Source organism: Rhipicephalus microplus, chromosome X (genome assembly GCF_043290135.1).
Source record: "Rhipicephalus microplus isolate Deutch F79 chromosome X, USDA_Rmic, whole genome shotgun sequence".
In the NCBI taxonomy this organism is placed as follows: domain Eukaryota; kingdom Metazoa; phylum Arthropoda; class Arachnida; order Ixodida; family Ixodidae; genus Rhipicephalus; species Rhipicephalus microplus.
The window spans coordinates 429,276,378-429,301,988 of NC_134710.1; the positions used below are offsets into that span (position 1 = coordinate 429,276,378).

Consider the following 25,611-nt stretch of genomic DNA (forward strand, 5'->3'; position numbering starts at 1 on the left):
GAAAGCAGTGAACCCAGATCATCGCGAGGGCGGAAGAGAAAACTAAGCACGGAAAATGAGCTGTTTTTGGTGCTAGTCCGAGTGCGCCTCGGCCTGTTTGAAGATGATTTGGCTCACAGGTTCTGCATTGCCCAGTCAACTGTGTCCCGAATATGCACATCGTGGATTAACTTCCTGTATGCCAAACTAGGCCTGTTACCTCTGTGGGCTCCTAGAAGAATTGTAGATGCTACAATGCCACCCGAGTTTAAGGAAAAGTATTCATCGACTCGAGTAATCCTGGACGCCACGGAAATACAGTGCGAGGTGCCATCATCCTTGTCCCTACAGTCTACAACGTACTCCCCATACAAGTCGAGCAACACATTCAAGGGACTCATCGGCGTCCTGCCTAATGGCCTTGTCGCCTTTATGTCAGAGCTTTTCACAGGATCCAGCTCAGACAGAGAGTGTGTGATTAGGAGTGGTTTTTTAGACTTGAAGTTTGACGACGAAGATGCTGTTATGGCAGATAAGGGCTTTCGCATCGAAGATCTCTTGGAAAAGAAGGGAGTGAAATTGAACCTGCCGCCGTTCCTGAAGGGTGGCACATTCTCACCTGAGGAAGTGAAATCTACAAAGGAGATTGCTGCTTTGCGGATACACGTGGAGCGGCGGATACAGCGGATAAAGGCATTCCACATTTTTGATAGACCCATACCGTTAACCTTGGCTCCACTGATTAACCAAATTTGGACTGTGACGGCAATCCTGAGCAACTTCCAGTCTTCTCTCATGCAACAGTCAAGTGGCAAACCACAACAAGAGCCTTAGATGTGGCAAGCTAAAAAATTACGCCCTTTCCCACGAGGGGATTCCTGCGAAGAATGCGGAGCGTAACGGGGCTCCATCTGAACAGCACTTTGCGACTTATCACAAAGTATATACTTTTGCAATGCACCAATGAAGTGCAAGAGTTTTTTTTTTTTCAGCGCACGCACTTGCTTTCACGAGACGAGCCCGCTTCCACTTTAAAAGCTCTGAAGCGACAGTGTTGCTGGTGTCCTCCTGGGCCGGCACGAGCCCCGACCATTGAGATGGCTCCTGGAGCGACAGTGTTGCCGGCGTCTTCCTGGGCGCATGCGCAGGTGGCGTGCGGACGACGGACTATGGAGGGACAGAGCCCAAGCCTAAGATGCATTCGCAGTTACGCTCCGCACCTAAAAGAACACACAGCACTTGGCACATTTTAATGCACCGACGACTGATGATTGACTGGTTGTGAGGTGTAACGTGCCGAGGCTACACAGGCGATGAAGCGCGCCGTAGTGGAGGGCTCCGGAGTAATTCTGATCACCTGGGGGTCTTTAACGTGCACTGAAATCTCAAACACGCAGGCAATTCCACTTTCCGCCTCAGTCCGAAAAGCGGCTGCTCCGGCCAGGAAACGAGCCCACAAATGGAGGATGACTGCAGGATCAAAAGGGAGATGACAGCACGGACCGTGAAACTGGTAATCTGCAGCTGTGTGACTTGAGCACTCAGGGGCGCCACGTGCGCGAACAAAAAGCCTTGAGCAAGAAGGCAATGTTGTGCGCTGTTAAGTTGTTGCTCACTGTGTGATTCGTTCAAAGACGTAACCACCAAACTTGTACTCACCGTGTAAATACTTGTGCAATTTTTTTTCCTGGTCATCTCCGGACACCATTCACGCTACCAAAAGGCTCCCGAACCTGGATTCACAGCAGTACTTTGTCAAGCTCTATTATTATTTCTTCACTCATTTGTAATCCTTCCTTATTGTTCATATACTGTGTTGTATTTGTTAACCTACCTCAAGTTGACTCTCATTGTAACAAATCTTGCAAAGATTGACTATAAACTGGTTTTGTTTTGTCCATGTGCAGCTCAATGGCAGAAGATGTGGTTGTATCCAGTCATGACATGCTTTTGGTTACCACAGACTAAATTTTAAGTAATCTAGTCCAAAAAAATGCTCACAAAGGGATTGAGTGGTGCTAGCATGTACATTATAACTTATTTGGATGAGATAAGAATTTAATTCGCGGCATTGCAATGTGGCCCACAATCATAGCTTTTCTCCCCCCCCCCCCTTTTAGGCATGTTTCGTTGCCTTTTTTGCTTTTTTTGAGGCCGTAGCACTTCTGTGTATCACTGTGTATCACATGTTAAAACATGTGGAGCTGTCCACCTTGAATGGCTTGAAAGGCGCACTCGCTGCGTGCGGAGTATTTCTCTATTTCAAAAAAAAAAGTGCAGGAACACAAAACTACATGTCCCTTGTGACTCTGTAGCATGTGGTTAAGAAAACTGCTACGTTGTGTTTGCGTCTCTTCCTGCAATATCACTCAAACTGATGCGTTACAAAGCATCACTATGCCTGAAAAATGGTGTTTTTCTGAACTTTCATCGGCGAGATTTTAAATTATTCAAGATTAAATCGAGCGAGTGTGAGCTCACGTACAATATCTATATTCTCTTAGACGTATCCAAAACTTTTAAGGGCTCACTAAGTTCTGTATGAATACAAGCAACTGGATGCTGCAAGTATGTACTAAGATTCATTAAACACTGCTTAAAAAACCTTGGATGGGAGTTTAATAATAATAGGTATGGCATGCAATCTTTTATCTTTACCCAAAATATGATGCATGAGATTTTTCATTTCCTTATTGTGGTCTCCACAACTTGTGCTGTGGCAATGTGAAGTCTAGTGAAAAAAGTGAATCTGAAAAAATTCTTGCACGAAATCAGCCTGTGTATGTTTGGTTCACAATAAAGCAGCCAATGTTTTTATTTCCACATGTCCGCAAAAGGAAAATTTTTTGTCTCAAGGTATTATGTTGTGTTGCCTTCTCTGCGTTGAGATTTTGGTGCACGTTAAGATGCCCAGGCAGCCAAGACAATTTGCAACCATCCATTACAGGGCACAGTATTGCCCAGATGCCCAAATGGCAAGTAAAGCTCGGAGCGTTATTTTTTTAGTATTGAAAAATCCTCTGGCACGAAGGTAGCACCGAGTTACCTCTTGGCTAGGGTGTGCAGGTATTGTGCACGCCTCATAGGTTAGGTGTAGCTTTGGCGCACTAATCAGCCGAAATCTGGAAGCTTCACTGATTACCGCTTGGCAAGATGGGGCAGCATTTGTTCAAAGAAGAAGGCATCAAGCTTTTTGCGCATATCCTCCCACTCGTTCCTGTCGAACCAAATGCGCTCAATGCCAATCCACTTTTCCGAACACACGACAAAATCGCCCCACAAGCAGCCAGTGAGGGCCATCTGCCCAAGCATCTGAGCATAATACTCATGGTCTCTGTCCAGCTGCGGTTCACCATTTTCCCCGAACACCAAGGAAAACTTTCTTTTCTTCGCTTCCTCTGGCTCAGAGTCTTTCAGAGAATGGGGGCACTTGACCTCCAACACACCATATGAAAGTTCTTCCGGTTCGTACACGAGTCCGTCTGGTGTTGCACCCAACCAAGGGCACACAGGGTCTACCACAAGGCCGCAATGCTGCACTGACACATTGTGCCCGTAGCTGTTCATGACAGCTATATACCTATCTTTGGCCATGTTCTCATTCCTTATGCCATATTGCACCAGACGGACGTGCGTGAGGTCCTTCGGCTCAATGAGGTTACGGAGGCCCTTCTCCGTCCATGCCTGCCGCCTGACGACGTGGCCGAAAGTTGACGCTGTCAGTCGATTGGCCCGTGCCTGTCGCCAGCGTTCACTGAGCCGCTGCTGCCTTGAGTTCAGCTCGAGGTCCCGAGCTTCTTCTTGTGACAGCTGGATCTCCTGCACAATGTGGAAGTAAATATAGCATAAGAAAGCGCTAGAAACTTTTAACGGCTCAGAGCTTGCATACACTGTACTTTGACTACTAGCAAGACCCAATCAGCTTTCCTGCAGCCTAGCTGGTATGCCAATGTTTGTTTTCGGTACCGTGCTGCACTAAGATTAATAGCCAGTCATCAAAAGACAGATTTAGGAGCCACTTTTAGGAGAGTCAATGGCATGAATGGCAGAACAGCAGCAGCAATGAAATTGTGCTTTTTAATAAGAAGAGGCAAGAGAGGAGCACAGTTCCCGGTTTTTTAAGCAAAGCTTGGATAGCTAGGGTTCCATATATTTTTTGCATTTGGATATAGAAGCTCATGAGGCTGCAAATGTTTTCAAAGCGCAATACAATAAAAAGAAGTCCACACGTGTGTCCCCTCATGTTTAAAATGGCATATGCAGTGGATGGTGACCGCGCACATAAAAAAAAAACGGGGTGTTTGTCGTCCTCGCAAAAGTAGCTAGAGATTTGGGCTTGAGAGTGGCACACACCCCAACCGAGGCATCGGTGTTTGCACCACAGAATGAATGCGTACCTGAGTCGGGCTCCACCACCTGCCGCCACAGCGTTAGCGCCCGGTCATCCCTATTCTAAAACTCTATTGTTATAATGCAGGTTTGACAAAATCAGAGGACATGCAATCGACAGTGGCCCCAAGTTCGATTAAGTGTAAGTCTTGGTTTACATTACACTGATGCATTGAAATGAATCAAAATACGGATATTGGGTGGTAAAGCTAGCAAATAGCAAATGTTAGCCTGTAGAAGCACATATGAGTGAGACTGTTTAATAACCACACAGCTTAACATCCTTCAAAGCGTAGAACATAAAGCAATGATCTGCACTGATAAAATAAAGCACAGCATTAGTGCTGGATTTGCCTGTAGTTTAAAATTGCTTAACCACTATCATCACTGGGGCCATTGTCTTGGCATTTGTAACATTTGGTGGAAGCAAATAGGGCATTCATAATTTTCTCGCTTTCTCTTTTTACAGAGGACTGCATAAGAATATTTCTAGGCTGCATGTGCTCTACATCTAGGTCCACCTAATCAGTTAAAAGCATGAATGGTACACACTCCACCAGTGCAGAGAGAAGTATCTTTTCTATACTGCACTTACAGTCAACACCCTCCATTCTTCAGCCGTGAATCTGCCGGGCAAGGGTGGCTGTGAGGCTCCGTCACTAAACAGAGTCAAAGCTGGCACTGGTGTCACGGTGGCTGCCCCTTGCGAAATGCTGGGTGACATCCACGTAGTGAAGCCTGCAGGGAGTTTTGCCTGCTGGTACGACAGTGCAGACCCCGCAGGCCCAAGCTTTGTGTCCACTGACGGCCCCCCAGCAGCAAGGAGAATGGCAGCAAAGTCGAAGGTCCCGAGGCTCTGGAGGTCCTCTCCCAGGCTATGGATCGCTTCAAGGTGTTGCTGCGTTTTTGCTCCTCAGCCCGCGCATCAAAAAGTCGCACGGGCATTGGCATGCCCATGCCACCCTCACGTGGACTCCGCCAGTCCACGTTCTGCACGGCCATAAGCCTGATGCCTTGTCGTCGGGGGCGCCTCCATTGCTGCGGCAACTCGGTGCATGAAAGCTCTGGTGGTGCCTCTTTGAAGCCCTTCTGCTTCAGCAGAACAAGGAGGCGCAGAGCCGCAAGAATGTGGCTGCAGGCACCACCAGCCCCAGCAGGGCACTCACAAGTAGAATCTGCCACTGCTCCACTGTCGCTTTTCAAAGCCAAGCTGACTTTGTACGGCCGCCCACTCTTCTTCTGGCTTCGGTAGCACGTGGCACGTGCATAGACAATCCCGAGACTGTAAGAGCAACAACAACAACAAAAAAAAGAACTTTGTAAGCTGCACACAGTCAAGTTTGTCATTTTTTAACCGAGTGCGATATCACAAGTACGAATAAAGCTGTCGTGGCACTTGCCATGACAGCTTTATGCAAAGCAACAAGGTTATGCAACCTACTCTCCACAAAGTAATCACCATGTCATTCGGGAAAACCCCTGCGCAGCTGACGTTACAGTGCAATAATACAAAACCTGCATGAAGTGCTTCGATGTGAACAACCTCTAGTGGAACATAAAAAAACACTGCTTTTTATTGACGAGTTGGAAAACCACATGCCAATGCTGCTGAAAAATCTCCAAACCAACATGCACCGAATGAATCAGGTTTTTAAGGAGTCCCACTGTTAACTTACGTTGACACTTGCGGTGGATCAGTTCCGTTCTTTCTAGCTGTCCTTGTTGACCCGTTTAGTTTAAATGTTTAGTGAATAAACTAGCCTACGTCGTGTTTTATACAAAGCAGCATGCGCACTCGTAAAGGCAGCACATTAATATTAGACCAGTAATGCATACGTGCGGACGCGAAATTTGTTTGCGCAAAAAACTGTTTTCATAGTACGAGCGATGTCCTTCAAGGCATGCACACTGCACCACCGGAACAGCTGCGAAGTTCCTGCGCGACCACGCCTGCTGATCGGACGTGCTAAAAATAAACGCCAAACCATAGCCTCCTCTTGCCAAGCCATAATGACAAGTTATCCAAGCACGTGAGCACGCGTAGTGAAAGAAACACGCAGTGACATGACCGACCTCGCCGAGAACGCCCGCACGACGTTAACATCGGTGGCACTATTCGTACGTTGCTCCAAAAGGAAAAGCACTGCATGCTTTCAGAAGGTTACACAAAACGTCGCTTACGTACCTTGTGTCACAGGCGTTGGTCACAACCGACGACGGCAAGGTGTACGCTTCCACGGCGAAGGCATAAGATTTTGTTTGCTGCTTAGATGACGTCGGCGCCTGGTTTATTAGGTCCGCTACAGTGTCGTTCGATATATGCGGCAAGTTTTCTAAACAGTTTGTCCACATCACATGTTCGGGCACTGGGAAACGTCTTGCTGTGGCCATCGCAGTAGCTCAGCGCAGTGAAGCGGGTGTTCAGAAGTCGTACGGCCGTACTAGCGAACGCGTTTCCGTCGACCGCTCGCCCACATTAAAATGGCGGCGGGGTCGAAGTGCACAGTGTTGCCAGAGCACAAAGCAATTTCGCATATGGTCTATTGGAATGCAACATAACACCTGAGGAAGAGTGCAGGGGAAGGGGAGCTTCCTCGCGCAGCAATGCTGTGAAAGTCGGAGCGCACAATGTGCGGTGGATCTATTAGCTGAGCGAGCCAAGATGGCTGGCAATTTTGTGTGGACTGTATTTACGTGCCTCATGATGCAGTTCAAATTATTTCAGAAGATGCAACCCAAAGCATTTGCTCCCATCCTCTCAAGAAGGGGTGGAACAGGGTACATGGGTTTGGGAGCATGATGATGATGATGTGTGGTGCTTTGTGGCGCAAGGGCCAATTGATGGCCAAAGAGCGTCATTTCGATGAGTAGAGATGCGGACAATGATATGTTGCGTGGCTGTATAGGGGCCTTAAAATTCCTCGCGATAATGCGGGTAAAAACATAAGTATTAAGATCATGACAGTGGCGTGATATGCATAGTAAAAAGGGTGACAAAGGTTTTGATAATAAAAACATGTAAAAATATTTGGCACTAGCACAAGTGCCTCATCAGCGCCATTTTGTCCAAGGGCTGCGAGGCAAGTGCTTTTAAATTAAGTCACTGCAGCAGCAACCTCTCTTGAGAGGTCACGCTACGCAATGCCTGGGTATATTACATGGTAAAAACCGACATCTCTTAAAAAAGCTAGCAATGATTTATGGGTGAAAAGTGGTTCCCTACCGACAAACATTGCGGGGTGTATTGGTATATGTTGTCGGTAGGGTAATGGAAAGTGTTGTCTTCTTAGAGTGTCTAATTGTTTACATTGGATTAAAACGTGAAGAGCTGTTAATGCCTCACCACATCTATCACACAATGGTGGATCGCCACCGGACAAAAGATGTGTGTGTGTCGTGTATGTGTGTCCTATCCTGAGTCTTGTTAGTGTTTCCTCTGTTAGACGCGATTTTCATACTGGCGGCCAATGGCCAAGGTGTGGCTTGATAACGTGTAGCTTGTTTTGTGTGTGTCTATCCCACTTGCTCTGCCAGTAGTCCCTGAGCTTTCATTTGAGAGGCAGCTTAAGATCAAGGGGCGGGATCGATATGGGTGTAGTGGCACTGATTTCGTGCACGGATGCAGCAAGCTGATCCGCCATCACGTTGCCTTGAATCTCTCGGTGCCCTGGCACCCAGCACACTACAACATGTTGGTTGAGTGCGTAGTGTGTGCATAAAATGGAGTAAAGTGAGACGAGGACAGGGTTTTTTTGTTTTTTAAGACAGTGCAGAGCCATTACCACACTGAGGGAGTCTGTATAAATTACTGCTTTTTGTATTTGTAATTGTTTGATGTGTTTAGCTGCCACAAGTATCCCGTAAGCTTCCGCTGTGAAGATACTTGTGCTTGGATGTAGAGGGCCAGCATCCGAAAAGGAAGGGCCAACAACAGCGTAGGACACAGAGGAGTTGGACTTAGAGGCATCTGTAAAGAACTCAGGACGTGTGTATTTGTGTTGAAGTTCCAGGAAGTATGTTCGTATATGGGCAATAGGCGCATGTTTAGTAACTTCTAGGAAAGACACATCGCAATCTATAGTCTGCCACTGCCACGGTGGCGGGTATGCTACAGGAGCCATTAAACTGTGTTCAAGTGACACTCCAGGGTCCTCAGCTAGACCCTTCAGGCGAACTGAGAAGGGCTGCCTCATCGAAGGCCTGTTTTGAAACAGAATGGAGCTCGACAAATCAATAATAGTAGAGAATTAGGGGTGCTTCTTGTCTGCTTTCACCTTAAGAAAATAAACAAAGGACATGTAAGTTCTCTGCAGATGAAGTGACCACTCATTTGACTCAACGTAAAGGCTTTCTACGGGGCTGGTGCGAAAAGCACCCGTAGAAAGGCGGATGCCCAAATGGTGCACGGGGTCCAGCATCTTCAAAGCACTTTGAGTCGCAGAGTGATAAACAATGGCCCCATAATCTAAGCGGGTGCGAATCAGGCTTCTATGCATGTTCATGAGACATTGCCTGTCACTACCCCACGTAGTAGGTGACAACACTTTTATAACATTCATGGCTTTTAAACATTTTGTTTTTAAATAATTGATGTGTGGTACGAAGGTCAACTCGTTGTCCAAGATTAAGCCTAAGAATTTATGCTCCGCATTGACAGACAGACGTTGACCGTTCTGTTCAATGTCCGGTTCTGAGTGCACGCCTCTCTTTCGGGAGAACAAGACACAGGTGCTTTTTTCTGGGTTCAGCCGGAATCCGTTTTCCTCTGCCCATTTGGACACCTTGTTTAAACCTAACTGAACCTGCCGCTCACACATTGCTAGGTTGCATGACTTAAAGCCAAGCTGGACGTCATCTACATATGTGGAATAAAACATGTTGCGGGGGATGGACAGGTGCAAAGAATTCATTTTGATAATAAAAAGTGTACAACTAAGTACACCACCTTGCGGTACTCCCGTTTCTTACACAAATGTTTGGGAGGGAATACTGCCCACACGGACACGGAATTTCCGATTGGACAAGTAACTCTCGATTATGGAAAGTATTCTACCGCGCACACCCAGGTGAGACAAGTCTCTTAAAATGCTAAAACGCCATGTTGTGTCGTAGGCCTTCTCGATATCGAGAAACACAGAGAGGAAGTATTGTTTGTGGACGAAAGCGTCTCAGATCTGTGCCTCGATACGCACCAGATGGTCGGTGGTGGATCTACCCTCTCGAAACCCAATTGGTATGGGTCGAGCAATTTGTTTGTTTCTAAGTAGTGGAGTAAGCGGCAATTAATCATTTTTTCAAATAGTTTGCAGAAGCAGCTTGTTAACGCTGTAGGTCTGTAACTTGATACAGTAGAGGGATCCTTTCCCTTCTTCAAAAATGGAATTATAACAGCCTCCTTCCAGGAGGAGGGGATCACACCTGAAAACCATATGCGATTATTAAGAGAGAGGAGGGTTTCTTTAGTTTCGGAGGGTAGTTCCTTCAGCATCGCGTACATTACGTTGTCAGAACCTGGGGTAGATGTATTACAGCAGCTGAGTGCTGTTCGCAGTTCTGCTAAGCAGAATGGTGCATTATATGCCTCATTTCTTGCGGATTTTCTTTCTAACTTTTGTTTTTCTATTCCTGCCTTGTAATTCCGGAAGGATTCGGAGTAGTGTGAGGAGCTCGATATGTGTTCGAAATGTGTGCCAAGAAAGTTGGCTTGACCCTCCAAGCTTTCCCCGAGGCTATTTACTAGTGGAAGAGAATACGTTTGTTGGCCCTTAATTTTATTTACCTTATTCCACACTTTTCCCTCATCTGTGTACGAGTTTTTATTCAATAATATGCACAAAAATATCATAATGGTTAGGAAAGAACTTAAATACAAAACTGGGTATAAGTGTATAAGTTAAAATCTGGTAAAGAAAAGGCTAAAAACTGTTAGTACAAACAGGTTAAAAACCGTAAAACTGTAAAGGTGTATAAGTCTAACAACATGAAAAAATCGCTTCTCTAAAAAACTTGGCTATATACAATGTCACTGCACTCCGATGTGGCGGCGCTAAATGTCCGTGGAAGCCGCGATCGTGTCACTGACGCACAAGCGTTTCATTGTTCGCAGATAGCTCCTAGAACACAGTCTGCGGGTGACACGATCGTTCGCCGGATCCCACGACCCCAGGCAGCCGACGACGATAGCTTCGACAGAGACGCGCTGGAACCGTTGGAGGAGGCGACGCTGTAAGGGGGCGTACTTCTCCTCCTTAAGCCTCGATATAAACTTTGTCCAGCTCTTTCGTCTAGCTTGTCGACGCGTTCTCCTTGCCTGCGATTTGACCCGCTTGAAATTTTCCAGGTTTTCTGCTGTAGGGGAATCGCGAAGCAACGCCCATGCTTTGTTCTGGGTGGTCTGTGCTTTCCTGCATGCGTCGTTCCACCATGGGACTCGCCGTTTAGAAGACATGCCACTCGTTTTGGCAATACATTTAGATGCGGCATCAAGTATAAAAGCTGTAAAATACGTGACAGCGTCATCTATGGTCAGAGCAGACAGCTCAGTCCATGTCAAGTGTGTAAGAGTTCGATACCCTTCCCAATCAGCTGAGTCAATCTTCCATCGAGGAACCTGCGGGGGTAGTTGATCTTTGTTCGGCGCACTCAGGATGATTGGGAAGTGATCACTCCTATAAGGGTTTTTAAGAACGTTCCACTTAAAAACAGGTAAAAGGGACGGTGATGAAATGCTAAGATCTATGAAGGAGTATGTGTTGTTTGCAAGGCTAAAATACATAGGCTCCTTTATATTTAAAAAACATAACCTAGAAGAGAAAAGGAGCTGCTCAATGAGACGTCCTCACGCATCACAGTGAGCATCGCCCAACAGGACATTGTGTGCATTAAAATCACCTAGAACCAGAAACGGCTCTGGGAGTTCATCTAATAATGATTCTAGATCACGGCTGTGTAGCTGTTGATGCGGTGGTATGTACACAGAACATATGGTAATGAGTTTGTTAAAAAGTACAGCTCGAATGGCCACTGCCTCAATGGTCGTTTGGAGCTTCAAATGCTGGCATGCTATACTACGATCAGCTATAATGGCTACACCGCCAGATGGTACGACAGCATCCTCTCGATCTTTTCGGAAAATAATATATTGTCGTAGGAAGTCCTTGTGCTTAGGAGTTAAGTGCGTTTCTTTTACACATAGCACTTTCGCGTTGAACTTACTCAGAAGTTCTTGGACGTCATCTAAATTTTTAAGTATTCTCCTCACGTTCCACTGTATGATTTTGTCCATAGTGGAAAAAAAAAGAGAAAAAGTGCTGTGTGCAAAAAAGACGGAGATTAACTCATTTTACAGGGCCTTTGTCAGGCCCTGTAATCGGCGTTCTGTCCTTTTTGGGGCGGTCGAGAGAAGCTCGCCGCTCCTTCGGCGCTTTCTGCGCCGTTTGGCTTGAACTGGTGTCTATAGCCTCTTGCGAGGCACTGGACGCCCGCTCTACAGAGCGATCTGTGCGTCGCTTAGACTTCGCCTCGATCGACGAAGTCTTTGTCCCCACCGAGCTGGGGGTTGATAAAGCCCCCTTGGCCTCGTGATTGCCCTGGCTGCTGCCAGAGCTTGTAGAGGTCCCTGGTGTGGACAGGCTGAATGTGGGCAGGGCAGCGCTGGCTGCTCCCGCCGTAGGGGCTTGTGGCGTTGGCCTCTGCACGCTAGGCGCGGTCCGGGAAATTGCCAAGGGTCTTTGTGGTGCCGCCCCTCGTTGCACCACTTCGGCGAAAGGTGTTTTTAGTGCCAATGTTAACGACATCCGTTGTCTTGCTTCCCTGAATGTGATATTTTCCTTTACTTTTATAGCTATTATTTCTTTTTCTTTTTTCCAGGCTGGGCACGCTCTGGAGTATGCGGGGTGACTACCTTCGCAGTTAGCACAGAGGACCTCATCATGACTACATTGATCAGCACTGTGGCTGGTTGTGCCACACTTCCCACAGGTCAGCTGCCCTCGGCAGCTCTGGGATGCATGACCAAATCGCTGGCATTTGAAACAACGCCTCGGGTTTGGAATGAAGGGTCGGACATGGAGTTTTATATAACCAGTTTCGAGAGTCTCAGATAAAGTGGTTAAGTTAAAGGTGAGTATTAAGTGCTTTGTTGCTATTTCATTGTCGTTACGTCTGATTTTGATGCGCTGGACATGTATTACACCTTGGTCCTTCCATCCATCAAGAAGCTCTTCTTTACTCAGTGTCATCAAATCTTCGTCCGATACCACGCCCTTCACTGTATTCATGGTACGATGTGCGCTCACAGAGACCGGGATGTTACCACAGGCTACAAGGTGCGAGAGTTTATTGTACTGTTCCTTGTCTTTTAATTCGAGAAGCAGATCTCCACTTGCCATCTTCGTGGCCTTATAGCCGGTTCCAATGGTCTGTCTCAAGCACTTGGCCACAAGGAAGGGCGAGATCACTCTAGCTTTTGTAGATGATTGTTCGCAGTGGAGGACATGGTATTTTAGGAAAGTTTCTCTGTTTTTCGGCCAAAGTAGTGAAGTTGCGTCGGTGCGTACCCTTTTCGAGGCACGATCAGTTAGAGAGGTGGTCGAGGATCCCATGGGAAAATGTGTATTTTTCGGTAACGGCGCCTATTACCCACCACGGAGTCCAACAAGGGGACGTGGCAGAGCATGTGGGCATGTCTGCGCAACGCCAGCAGTACGCAGTTACTATAACCCAATATGGTTTACCCTAGTTTGGATAGCCACACAAGGTTAACCCTTGCCGTCAGGAAAAACAGGAGTAAATTGAAGAGAGGAGAGAACAGGAAAGATGTAAAGTGAGAACAAAAGACGAAGATGTAGGGAGAAAAAGAGATAGGAAAAGGCAACTGCCGATTTCCCCTGGGTGGGTCAGCCCATGGGTGCCGTCTACGTGAAGCCGGGGACAAAGGGGTGTGTTGTTTCTGCCGGGGGGCCTTAACGGTCCAATCATCCAGTGTCGGCTCAACCCCCAGGATCCCCTTTTCCCCGGACACGGCAAAGCCATGCAGGGCTAGGCGTGGGAGGGAGTAGAAACTCCCCCGTTAGCTTGGGTCCGTGGTGTCGCTACACACCAAACGCCTACTTGCGCAGGCGCCCCGGCGGGGGGGTTTGGGAGCAGTCCTGTGAGAAGGCAAAAGTGTTTTTTGTAGCCGGCTTGGAGCAGTCAGAAAGATGTTTTGAAGCAGACTTGGAGCAGCCAGAAGGGCTTTTTCGAGCAAGTTTGGAACAGTAAAAATATTTAGAGCAGATTAAGCCCCGTTCAAAGCACTTTTGAAGAAAAATTTGTTCAATTCTGCATTTTCCAAACATTCAGCTGGATTGCGCATAGCCTCATTATTGCGATAAAAATAACAGACCTTCATGACGCGTTTTCGCATTGCAGTCATGTCTTGTATAAATTCCAAATTGATAACATAACCCTGTGCATTGTATGTTTTATCCGTGGGTGAAAGCGCACAGCGGGGGCGACGAACGAGATTGAAGCGGAAATGAAATGATCCGGCCCATCTCCGCCGCTTGGACTGCGAGTACATTACCATCCGATACCTCGACTCTGGACGCCTCTAGTCGAAGAAGAGAGGAAGCACACCACCCTTGTTGGAAGAGCGTGCAAAAAGAAAAAGAGTAAGGGTGGTGAAAGTTTCACTCGAGAACTATGAACTTCACTTCTAAAGGCGTAGTTGCAATCGCTGGCGCCCACGCTAGCTCGGCAGCCACCAGCAGGCGACTCGCATACACTTCTATGTGCTGCACTCTCATCACGAAAAGACTGCGTCTAATTGATAAGCGCGAAACACAGCGGCGAAATGAACGAGAATGCGCATATGCTGGATGAACGGTCATGTGCACCAGTCTTTGCTAGGCTTTTCCAAAAATAGGAGCCCCCCCCCCCCTTATTTGAACATTGTTACTGTTACTGTCATCCTTTATTTTTTTTTCGTACGCTGCCATCATGTTATAAAAAAAAAGACGGTTTCACTTAACCGGCGAAGAAATGAATGCGATAGCAACAAATTGTAAGGCTGGCAGCCAGCCTTTTTAAATCCAATATCGCCTAACTCTACAAAATGCTGGAGTAACTATGCCAGAGAGCGATTCTCTTCATGCAGTCTCTTTGCGTTGAGAGCACGGCACATAGAAGGGTTCACGAGCTATTTCCCGCTGACTCTGCCGTGACTGCAAACGCAAAGCGATCGCAACCACGCCTTTAGGACCAAACTTCACAGCTTCTCCTGGAACAACCACAGCCCTTACGAAACCGAAACTAGAATTGTTTCGATGAAATTGAAAATATAACGTTTCAGCCACGTTTCCGGGCACAGAGCTTGATGGGTTTCACACTTTGCGCTAAAATTCTGGTGCTGTTGCGCAGTACGGCGCTGATAGGCGAGTTTGACACAGCAGGGGTGGTTCGGCGCAGATGAGCAAGTTTGGTGCACAATGGCGCAGCTGTTTCACACCTGTTTTAGGCTGCTCATGAAACCTGCACGAAAACCCAGCGTTCACACCAGTGTGCTTAACTAGCCTTGTTGGTGTCATGTGTCATTTCAATTTCTCCTGTCGCAAGCGCTACTTTGTTTCCTTTCGGTGCTTGCACACCTTGAGTGACGTGTACGCGCTTCACTGAGAAATATGAAAATCTTTGGTACAAAATACAAAGCCAATAAAATTATGAACAATACATTACACAACTGTTCATCACATTGCTAACCACAGCAGGGCTTCGCTTTTTGGGTAAGACTTCCTTTTTCCTTACCACTGGTAATTAAAATAATAATTCATACAGCAAAAGATCCCCTTCAAAAGAATTCCAAGAAGCAATATATCAGTGAAGGCTTACCTGGGTCGCTCACCACTGTCAGGAGGGCCATCCTGAGAGAGCTTCTGCGTTCTGCGCAGCAGGTCTGCTGACTGTAATGAATTGGAAAAGCAACAGCGGCACCATTAATGCAATGGCATTCGAACTAACTGAAGGTATTCTGAAGAGTGAGAATATAGACAGAACTGCCACTTAGCCAGTTTCTTTACTGGCAAAGCCAGTCTGTAGCAGCAGACAATGTTCACCGGTTGAGCTTGCCAAGTGGTATACCTATGCCCGTGTTCGTGACCTTGTTAGAATGACCAATTAAAGAACTCGCACTAACTTGAAACAAGTGAATCTGGTGACAATTGGTAATTTTTATACTTTTCAACAGCAACTTGTGTTATTTTTCTGATAATTTCCATAAATTAACATCTACTTCAGTGTAGTTTATAATGTTCTCACTAGCCACACCCTATTATTGTTGCCACTTTGCAAGATGAATTTCAATTCAGCAGAGCTTTCTTGTTATTTTAAATGTTTAAGGAAGGAGGCTACACTTGATGGGCAACTTGTTTATTTATGTATAAATCTCAACGAAATTTTCACAGTTTGTGTATTTAGATGTGCAGATTTTAAAAAATCAATTGCTTTTTTGATAGATCAAGCAGTTTTCAACACACTCCATAATTAATGTAACACCTGGGTCCTTTGTTTGCAGCCTAATTAGCATCTAAGCAGGAAGCACCAAAACATTGGTGACAGTGTAGAAACAATGTAGGATGTTTAGGGAGTGCAATATGCTATAAATAAATTTGCTAGGCCAATTTAAACAGAACTTAGAAGACGTCAATCTTCAAAGAAAAATACGCCATCTTCACCTGTCTTCCATGTGACCTAATTAAAAACATTTTTTTTATCCGTATATTGCCTTCCAAATAGACATATTGCGCACAGCATGCATTTATCTTTCTGGGAAAAAAAGAATTATCATGATAGCTCAAACGGAACAGAAGTTATTTTCCCTCCAACTTGGCAAAAGTGCCAAAATTAATGTTTTGAGAAAAAAAAAGTTTCAAAACACCTTTATTTAAAAAATACTGATAAAATGCACCAGGGCCATAATCTGGATGCATCCCATCCTTATGCTTCTTCTTGACCAGCTTTCTGAGACTTTGGGACACTTCTGTCTATTTATTTGATGTTGCACTCTGACGACAGTCCTTCTCCCTAGCCCTCAGGGATGTGCTGCTGAATATTATGATGTCCAGCTGCTCTAGAATTGCAGCAAATGTATAGACATTGCCCGTGTTGAAGCACAGCACAGCTTCTGCAGCAGCAGCTTGCACAGCAAGGAGAGAAGCTTACTGCTCATTCGATACCAAAATCCAAATGACGGATTGGAGGATTTCGTGTGCGTTCTGAGTTTTGCCTTGCTGGCATATTGCCTCGCTGCCACACAACTTGACTCCCAAAAGCGCTCATATTTTCGCGCTGTGGCCAACACCGACGAAAGACCCTCAAGCGCCGTGGTTGCCGATAGCATCGGTGCCGCCATAATTCACAGAGCGTTTCCTATCTGGAAAAGCTGTCTCGCACACTACTCCATTGATAGCATCTTCAGTACACAGGAGGCCAGCATCTACGCCACGCACGCATGAGGAATCGTCTTCGGTTAGGATGGCGTTATTTAACAACGCCGGCGCTTGCTCCTGCGACACAGTACCAGCACTAATGCGCTTTCTGCCTTTCTTCCGTGAACGGCGAAAATGATGCTGCGTTTGGAACATTTTTGCACTGCCGGGCATAGCAAGACGCACAAGCACATTAAGGATACGAGTCACGACACCTTCGCAAGGGTGATACCTTTTAAAGATCGCAGCAAACACTGCCAGCGAGTTTTGCTGGCCAATCGGGAAGCGCTATTTTGGTCACATGTGTCAAGCAACTAATGGAATCACGCGCTGTGCGTAATTTTGACTTCCCTTTTTTTTGCTTTTGCGAGGGGCACATAGCTGTGTACTGGAAAAGAAAAAAAGCTAGAAACACGACCTTTCCAACAAGACCAAAATGGCGCTGATGGAGTGCATAGTTCGCAAGCCGTCGGCGGTTGAAGTACAGCTAGTTTACACTTCAATTTTAAAGGTCCACATGCGCAAAGTTGCTCTCTTTATGGGTTATAACTTGAGAAATAAGAGGAATTTCGAAGGCAAACTTTGCTGATAGGTGCGGAAGGGCATCGGGAACGCGAAAATGATGAAAGAAAAAATGCAATTTTCGGGCCGATTTTCGACTTCCAAGTGCCACGTCCCCCCTTAAATATACGTCTCCATCCCACAGCCAGTCAAGAACTGCATCAACTAAAAGGTTGTCGGCTTCTCTTGTACGGACGTTGCGCAGCCTTGGCTAGATTCCAAAATACCTTACTGCAGCTAGCCGCACAGTCATGTTAAAATGCATTATGCTAAAAAACAATGAAGAGGGTCTCACTTGTGCTTGGTGGAACTGGAGGAATTCATCAACTCTGAAACAGAGAGTACAATCAGCTGTTGCAATTGCATTCATGAAGCGGGATGGGGGGCCCCTACATATGTATGTGCATGCACATATCTATAGCTACACTCGAACCTTCTTACACAATATAAGTTCATTATATCTGATAATTCCTTATAAAAGTATATTTCTAACACTTAATCTACTAGAAGACTATTTTTTATTTCTTACTTCGTTAAAACTGATATTTTGTTATGCCTGGATTAGTCGTTACGAGGTTGCAGTGTGCATGTAAATGACTTGCATTGATGCCACTGAATTGACTTTGTTTTGGAGCACCAGCATGGGGGAACGCGAAGTTAGCGATACCACATTAATGCTATCAAAGCATCCACACGCAGGTTTGTTCGTTATTTACGCACAGAGGCATTCCTCCCGTGTCGTCACCTTAATGTAGGTTGTGAGCAGCTCGTTTGACATTAAGAAGCCGTGTCCAAGACGCCACATGCAAGCCATCTATAAATAACTGAAAATTATCTGTGGAAGGGGGGGGGGTAAGGGGGTGAACCCAAAATCTGGCTACACTCACGATCAATTTAGAGGCATATTAAGGCCCAACACTGGTAACGACATAAACTGTTTTCTGAAAACAATGATGCACTATTGCTGTGTGTCAAAACACTTTCTTTGGCTGAACCACTTTTTCATTGTGCACAGAAGTAAAATCTCAGTACAGTTAAAGAAACTTTAAACGAAAATTACAATTCAGGCTACGCTCAAATACTTTAGACAGTATAGCATTAATAATTAGCACATAAGTAATTGAAGCACCATAGAAAAGAGAATGCCGGGCATGAAATGAAACTTCAGTGCAACACTGTACCATTAGCCCGAAGATTTAGTGCATCCTCAATACATGCAGTCCCTGGTGCTATGCCCCTGATAATAAAATGGCTTTCGGACATGAGCCTGATGGTGTGAAAGCATGATACCCTGTAGCGATTTAATCGGACTAACATACACCACTCTCTAAGGCTACGTCTTTATGAAATGGGAGCGCCAAATTCAATAGGGGAAGTTGTGAACACACGACCACCACGCTTAAAAAAAAAATTTCTTTACAGTAATGCAGGCAACAGATGCGGTCAAAATTTCACCCATTATTTCACTAATTTTGTTAAAATGTTGAGATCCATTGGCTTCACCTGAACAACAAGCTCGCACTCGTAGCCGTGCCAAATGGCCACCAAAAAAGAAAATGACACCAAGTGGATGATGCCTTAATTACCAAACACCACTTTTCCAGATCTAAATTTAAGACCTAATGATGCGAATAAGAGGACCTAAAAAATGAGCACGTCAACAAAAATTAACATGCGCTTCCCACAGTGAAAGTCAGGTGAGATGTAAAGCTAAGCGTACTATGGTTGACTCTGTTGCCATCTTCTACAATGTTGCAAAGTGAACACACTAATTCAGCATGTTTATTTCGAAGCCTAAGGCTTAAAACACGACCCATGTTGCGTCAGAGCCCTTGCAATTCCGAACTTAAGTTAGTTAATTATGGATTATCATGAGATTTCTAAGAGGTGATACATAAAGTATTTTTTTATACAATAGATGATATTTTAAATATTCCCAGTTTAGGGCAATGCATGAGCTGAGGCATTAAGAGTACACATTTTGCAGCCAAGTACACCATGAAAAATTCAATAAGCAGTGACTTGCATTCAGGCCAATAAAAAACTCGTACAGGTTTCAAGAAAGGAAATTCAAGGACTTTCATCACAGGTTTTTCAGAGATGAATGAATGCCATCCCAAGAATAATTTTTTTTAAACATTTCGAAGTTCCGACAGTCTTTTTGCCCCTAATATATAGATATTGTGATTATTAACAGCAGCGGAATCTGTGCTCTAGTGTGGGCAGTTCGAGAGAGGCAGAGGAAAAAGAAGAGATAAAGAACAGCCAGCCTGGAATACAGGAGTGACCTGCAATACTTCTAGAGACATCTGGGCTGAACGACGTGCCAAAGACACCGAAACAGATCACAACGCGGGTCTTGTGATTCAGGCCTGTGATTTTGCGCATGGACTCGGTTCCCGAATTTTCTTGCCAGAAATCACCACCGCCTCAGAGTTACAGCTGTCAGAGTCGCAGATGCCACGCATATTACTGCTCAGAGATGTGGAGCTCCCAGCAGACGTACAACTACCATCCCAGAAACACGGCCTGCCTGCAGATAGCAAAAAAGTCGTGTCTGGCCAGTCGGTGTCACATGTGCAAGCTTCACCGCTGTCATTGGCCGAGTATGCAAGCGGTTCACCCTCAGAAGCCAATGCAACTGAAGTCATAATTGTCCAACATCCGCCTGTTTCGTCCAGATCTTCCGACGCCAACATGGCCGAGCCTATCGATGCACCCCAGGTAGACGGTGCCTGTATAGACAATTCTGGCTGCATGATCTGTGAGCTCGTAGGTCACTACGAGGCTTGAAGTTCGGGCAGTGTCCAGCTCGACCAATGCAACGAAGTTCCATTGAACAACTGCTGCAGCGCAGAATCCAGTAAAGATTGTGTTCAAGCATCCACACGCCAGATGAAGTCACGAGAGATCATATTTCGTCCCAGTGACCGCACGACAAAAGTGCACAATGACAGCATGGAAGAAACTGCTGCGTCGCATCACGACCTCATCTTGCAGTCAGTCACAGCTGGCACACATACCGTGTTGCCCAGGTCTTTCCCAGACCGACTCGCAAAACACACATCAAAATCATATCGCCAAACCGAGGCTGTATATTTGTCAGATTGACATCCGATGACCCCTATGTCACTCACAATTTCGCTCTCCAGAGAGCCCTCTGGCGGCATCACAAGACCATTCTCAGCGTTGTAAAGACCAACCACCACGATGCAGCCCACCCTACCCACCTGAATAACTGTGGGCACCTCCACGCACTCGCAGTCATGGCCGAGTGCGATGACTAACAGCAGCGGCGTCGGTGCTTTAGCGCGGGCAGTTCCAGCGAGGCAGAGGAAGAAGGTGGATAAAAAACAGCCAGCCTGGAATACAGGCATTGTCTCTTGAACTCTCCATTACAGTTTGCTCTTATTACACTCCACTAATGTCTAGCCTTGATCACTTTTAAAGTAGATCACAACAAGCAAATGTTCAGAATATTTGCCGAGCATTGCCTAGCATTAGCAGGGCTTACACTCGTTACAGTGTACCAACTCTCTACACCACTTGCTTGATATGCAAAAAATACAGCATAGATGCAGGAGACAGAGTGAAGCAGTCAAGAGGTAAGTAGAGAGAAAGAGAAACAAATGGGAGTGAGACGAGCGATAGGATAACAATTGAATAAAGCAGTGCACCACCGTAAGGGAGCTGGCACTAAAGTGCCATTAAGCATCTTTCGCTTCATTAACAGTTCATTTTATGTCATATGTCAATGTCCTGCAAATCGAAACAGGTGGGCTATAAAGCTGGCCTACTGCTTCCTAAATGGAAAGTTTTGGTGGATCAATACTAAGCTAAGAACATTGCATTGTAAACTTTGGACTGCACTGATATCAAAATTCAAGGGTTTTCAAGGCAAGAAAAAAATTCCAGGACTTTTATTTTGAAAAGTACATTTTCACAGCCCTTGAAAAGTTTTCAAGGGCTTCAAAAACGTTGGTCCAGAAGCCCTGCAAACGACATTGGTCCTTCGTGACTTGGCACTCTTGTTTGTACACGAGACTTGCTTTTACCCTTACGGTGCGTTATCCAAAAGGAAGACAGCATAAACGCTGAACTAATAATACTACTGTATTACATTCTTGTTACCAAAGATCCTTCATGTTACTTCTAAGTGAAATATCTTGTTACACACATTTACTTAGAAGAAGGAAACATGGTGTTCAATGAGATGTCGAAAATAGGGGCATTTTGGCAGGAATTTCCTCATTTTTTATTTAGGAATGCTTTCTGCCAGCTGACAAGTATTGAAAGCAGTTTGAGTGGGTAGTTAAATTTCTTTTATAAGTATGCCATGACTGACTGAACGATAGTTAGATGATTATTTGTGCTGTAACTGCAAGTCACTATAACACACGATGCCTTTTTTTCTAGCACTACCAATGGCTTTAAATTGGGCCTCTAGAACATGACATCACATTATGTAAATTTTATGTATTTATAAACATAATGATCCTGATGTAGATACTAATGTAGGCCATAAAGGTTTAGGTTTGCCTTTAGGCACCAGACAAATGGCACAAAATTTTAAGGCATACCCGTGCCCTTTTTGCATGGGTGTAACAGCAAACAAAAGATAACTCTGAGTTCATGTGAAGTTGCCTCAATTTCTGCAAACACATTTGCATTCTTGAAAAATGTTTAGCAAAAATCTACAGCACAATCTGTTGAGCGGTAAACAATGACTGTATAAGACAATGACTGTATAAGACTTATCCAACATTCTTTCCCCTCGATGCGGGCGTTATTAATTGCACTACACGTATGCAGACTCTCCATATGAACTTTTCTCTTATACAGGACCTTGTCTTGACACAAAACAATTGCTGCGAGAATCCTGGAATCTTATTTCAACAATGCTTCTCAAATTAAATAAATAGGCCGGGTCCCCTTTTTACAATGGTATCTCTCAAACCCTCCACGTCTTTGGTGTGGGCTTTGGCTGTGTTGTCGAAGCGTTGCAGCAGAGCAACCTTTCTTTCTAAACTCTCAAACTTCTCCATTTTGATCCTGAAACATGAAAACCGACATAAGCACAATTTCATTACAGCTGCACTGCTTCTATATAACTCTAACGAACGACAATTGATACGTGAGGTTTAACATCCCAAAACCACCATATGATTATGCGAGGCGCCGTAGCGGAGAAGTCTGGAAATTTAGACCACCTTGAGTTCTTTAACGTGCACGCAAATCCGAGTCCACGGGCCTCAACTCTAACAAATCCAAACCACATATTTGCAAAGCCTTGGAACAGTAGCATCTATAAAACAATGGTGGAAAATAAGTGGAATAAAAATTCAGACATCCTATCAGATGTTTTTACACATATACTACACTAGTACTGCAAGATTGAAGGCGCGCAGAACATCAACTATTGTTGTTGCAAGGATTCTTAATGCACAAAGTAGTATATCAGGCCATGACAATTGTTATATAGTGCAAGCTCCGAATGACGACAAAGGGACAAGAAGACGAATGCTGCATGAATTAGTAGATTAGGACAAGACAAGTGCCAATAAATTCTAACTTCCAAATTAAACTCATCACCTTACTGTGTCACATCACAGCTTTGAGCTATTCTGGTGTATCGGTTTCACCGGAGAAACTTGTTAGATATATTTGCTCACAGATATTACTAATGGCTACTCGTTAGAAATCTCAAAGCATCAATGGGTTTTTCACATGAAGAGCATTATTTTCCAACGTAATCCGACTGCATGTCTCCTCCAACTAAAATTGATTCATTTGATCTTTTTTTGTAAAAATTGAGCACTAGAAGTCGCCGGCTATAAACCTCATCCACTGCCAATGGTCACCATTTTGGTATGTCGTGCACGAAGAAAAACGAGCCCTTAAATCTACCCCTTTTTTCATTCATAGCGGGGGTCTCGTTTTGGCAGACTTGATGCCTTGAGGTGGTATGCAAGAGATTATTGGTCAGCACCCTCTCGTAATAAGATCACACACTACGCGACACCAAAACAAGCAAGAAGAGTGTTTCGCACTTGCCACCATGGCAACAGGTGGCACAGACTCACACTCCCACATTTAAATACACATATAGACCCCATAAAGTGGAAGGCGCCACCGTAGCTCAGTGGTGGAGCAGCGTTATTCGAAGGTCGCACATTCAGATCCTGCCAGTGGCAAGCCGTCTTTTCATCCACTTTGTTTCTTCTCATTTCCATTACATTTATAACAGCATCTTCTATACTTACCCTGGCAATATTGTCTGTTAGTTCTTATTACTATTGTGCGACGTCATGTTACCCACACTGTGAGTGGCAATTGGTGGAAAACTAAAAGACTCGTCAATTTTGTCAACCATAGTGCATTTACGACCATGGTTCAAAAAGCTTACCCTGCATGGTATCAAAGGTTGTTTATTGTTTTTTTGTTTCACTTTGTTGCCTTGTTTTCTTGCGCACATTAGCACGTGTACTCTTTAGCGGGACAACAAAAAGCTTGTGGTCATATAGCATTGTGAAACAATTTCTGGCCAGTTATGCTGCTCATTTATACGAATAACATCATTTATGCTAATAACACGAAGAATAAGTATATTCAGTGAATCAAGAAATATTTCAACAAATATCATTCATGGTCATTAGATCTGGTTTAGTACACAGAAGCAGCTTAATCAGGTAAGATTCAAATTATTTGATCTCGGTTTACGGGCAATTCTCCAGCTTCAAGAAAGGCTGCAAAGCAAGAAGGTTTAATTGGCTCAAAAGGGGAAGGAATCTATGCTTCCAAGTATAAAACTATGCAATATTCGCCGACTTTCCCGATTGTGACAGTAGTAGGACATAAAATAGCGAGAACCGCGACGCAGCACAGCGCAGGTTACTGACGTCCCAGTGTCGCAAGCGAACTACGGACACTGAAAAATCACGAGAGCCAAGGGAACACATTATGGGCGCAACTTCAGCTAGTACTGTCCGCACAATATCTGCGAACGGTATAATGCCTGTACTGTATCCACGGCCAACAAAAAAGTAAACAAAACGTACAAGTAGTTCGAATATCGGGCGAGGCGTCTCTGTTCCAAACGTGTCCGAGCTATGAAATGCTTGGAAGTCACTGCTAAACGAAAACGTGGGTTCTCGCTAACACAACGTACGTTTTTCTACGCCGAGTACACGGAAACCACACGTTACAGGAACAGTCAGGGTAGGACGAGACGCGCGAGCGTGGAGGCTTGGGCGAGTTCTACTTTTCTCATGGCTCTTACCCAATGCAAGAGATTTACCAAGTGTTAGGTCATTTTTTTTCGGTGTTTTTTCGCATTACTTCTTGTATGAGCTAGGGATAAGTGCTTTGGTTCATGACGGCCTTTTTTTTTCCTAAGTTCGCGCACTGTGTTTTACGCTGTCATGCAACATGAGACGCTTAGGAACACAAACGCTCCACAACGGTTGAGCCCACACATCCTGCCGCTAACCTCGAGGCGTGCTTTCAGTTACGTAATCAACGCAGTCAATTCGCTCACCTTGTTCGGAACTCGCAGGCTAAGCGCAAAACACCTGCCTGAGTTTGCGATTGAAGTCGTTCCGTTGTTTGGTATCTAGTACAACTAACGCCTCCTCTAGAAAGATGCCTGAGGAATGGGCTTGCGCTCCCAGAGGAGTTGGCCTGCCTTCAGTTTCAAACAAGCTCCACTTAGAGGCGCTCGCGACCGACACTAGTACATAGCATGGTTCAAGAGAAATTGTGGGGAATACTGGACACACCAGGCGTGGAACATGTAGTCACTAATCTTTTAAAGGATAGCTATAGAGGTAACAAGGTAGTTATAAAGTAGAAAAAACAGGTATCCAAGCCTGCAGAGGTAAAACGGGGGCTTAGGCAGGGGTGTCCCCTGTCAACCTTCCCGTAGGGGGACAGTGCTTGTGCGAGGACTTGCTGGGTACGCGGCACGGCAGGAACAGGACGGTCACTTGGGGCACTTGGGGTCCCTGGGGCACGATGGCGACGCGATCTTTTCGGATGATGAGGTACGACGCGTCCACGATTCGGGCCAGTGCGGCCTCACTGTTGACGCCAACTTGGTAGTTCTGACCTCCAAAGTGCTGAACGCAGTGCACTTCTTCTATTCCTACTATTGAAGACGTCGCGTAAACGACGTCTTCGGGACTAGTCCCCTCGGCGACGAATACGTCGAAGGCTAGCA

General features: G+C 45.4%; 2 protein-coding genes and 1 pseudogene across 5 annotated transcripts in view; 1 reads left to right on the forward strand and 2 right to left on the reverse strand.

Annotated features, from left to right (window-relative positions):
* The window catches only part of LOC142776555 (uncharacterized), an 81,561-nt gene extending 56,552 nt beyond the window's left edge, over positions 1-25,009 (reverse strand). For 2 of the 4 annotated variants that reach the window (XM_075880425.1, XM_075880423.1), the window contains exons 1-4: positions 24,883-25,009; positions 22,326-22,445; positions 17,689-17,722; positions 15,238-15,308 (exon numbers count right to left, since the gene is read on the reverse strand). In XM_075880425.1, the coding sequence (XP_075736540.1) occupies positions 15,238-15,308; positions 17,689-17,722; positions 22,326-22,438 (218 nt within the window). In that variant the 5' untranslated portion in view covers positions 22,439-22,445; positions 24,883-25,009. Of the gene's footprint in view, positions 1-15,237; positions 15,309-17,688; positions 17,723-20,623; positions 21,135-22,325; positions 22,446-24,451; positions 24,790-24,882 lie in introns of those variants that run through there. The other 2 variants (XM_075880424.1, XM_075880426.1) reach the window with 2 other exon arrangements.
* LOC142776554 (uncharacterized) lies at positions 90-1,206 on the forward strand. Its single transcript, XM_075880420.1, has one exon. It carries the CDS (start codon positions 235-237, stop codon positions 811-813), a length of 579 nt encoding a protein of 192 aa, XP_075736535.1. The 5' UTR covers positions 90-234; the 3' UTR covers positions 814-1,206.
* On the reverse strand, positions 2,765-6,908 carry LOC142776553 (uncharacterized; annotated as a pseudogene).
* Positions 25,010-25,611: the final 602 nt, after the last annotated feature.

What these genes read in the sequence shown, in the direction of transcription:
- LOC142776554 (XM_075880420.1), top strand. Translation starts at nt 235, where the DNA reads ATGCCACCCGAGTTTAAGGAAAAGTATTCATCGACTCGAGTAATCCTG.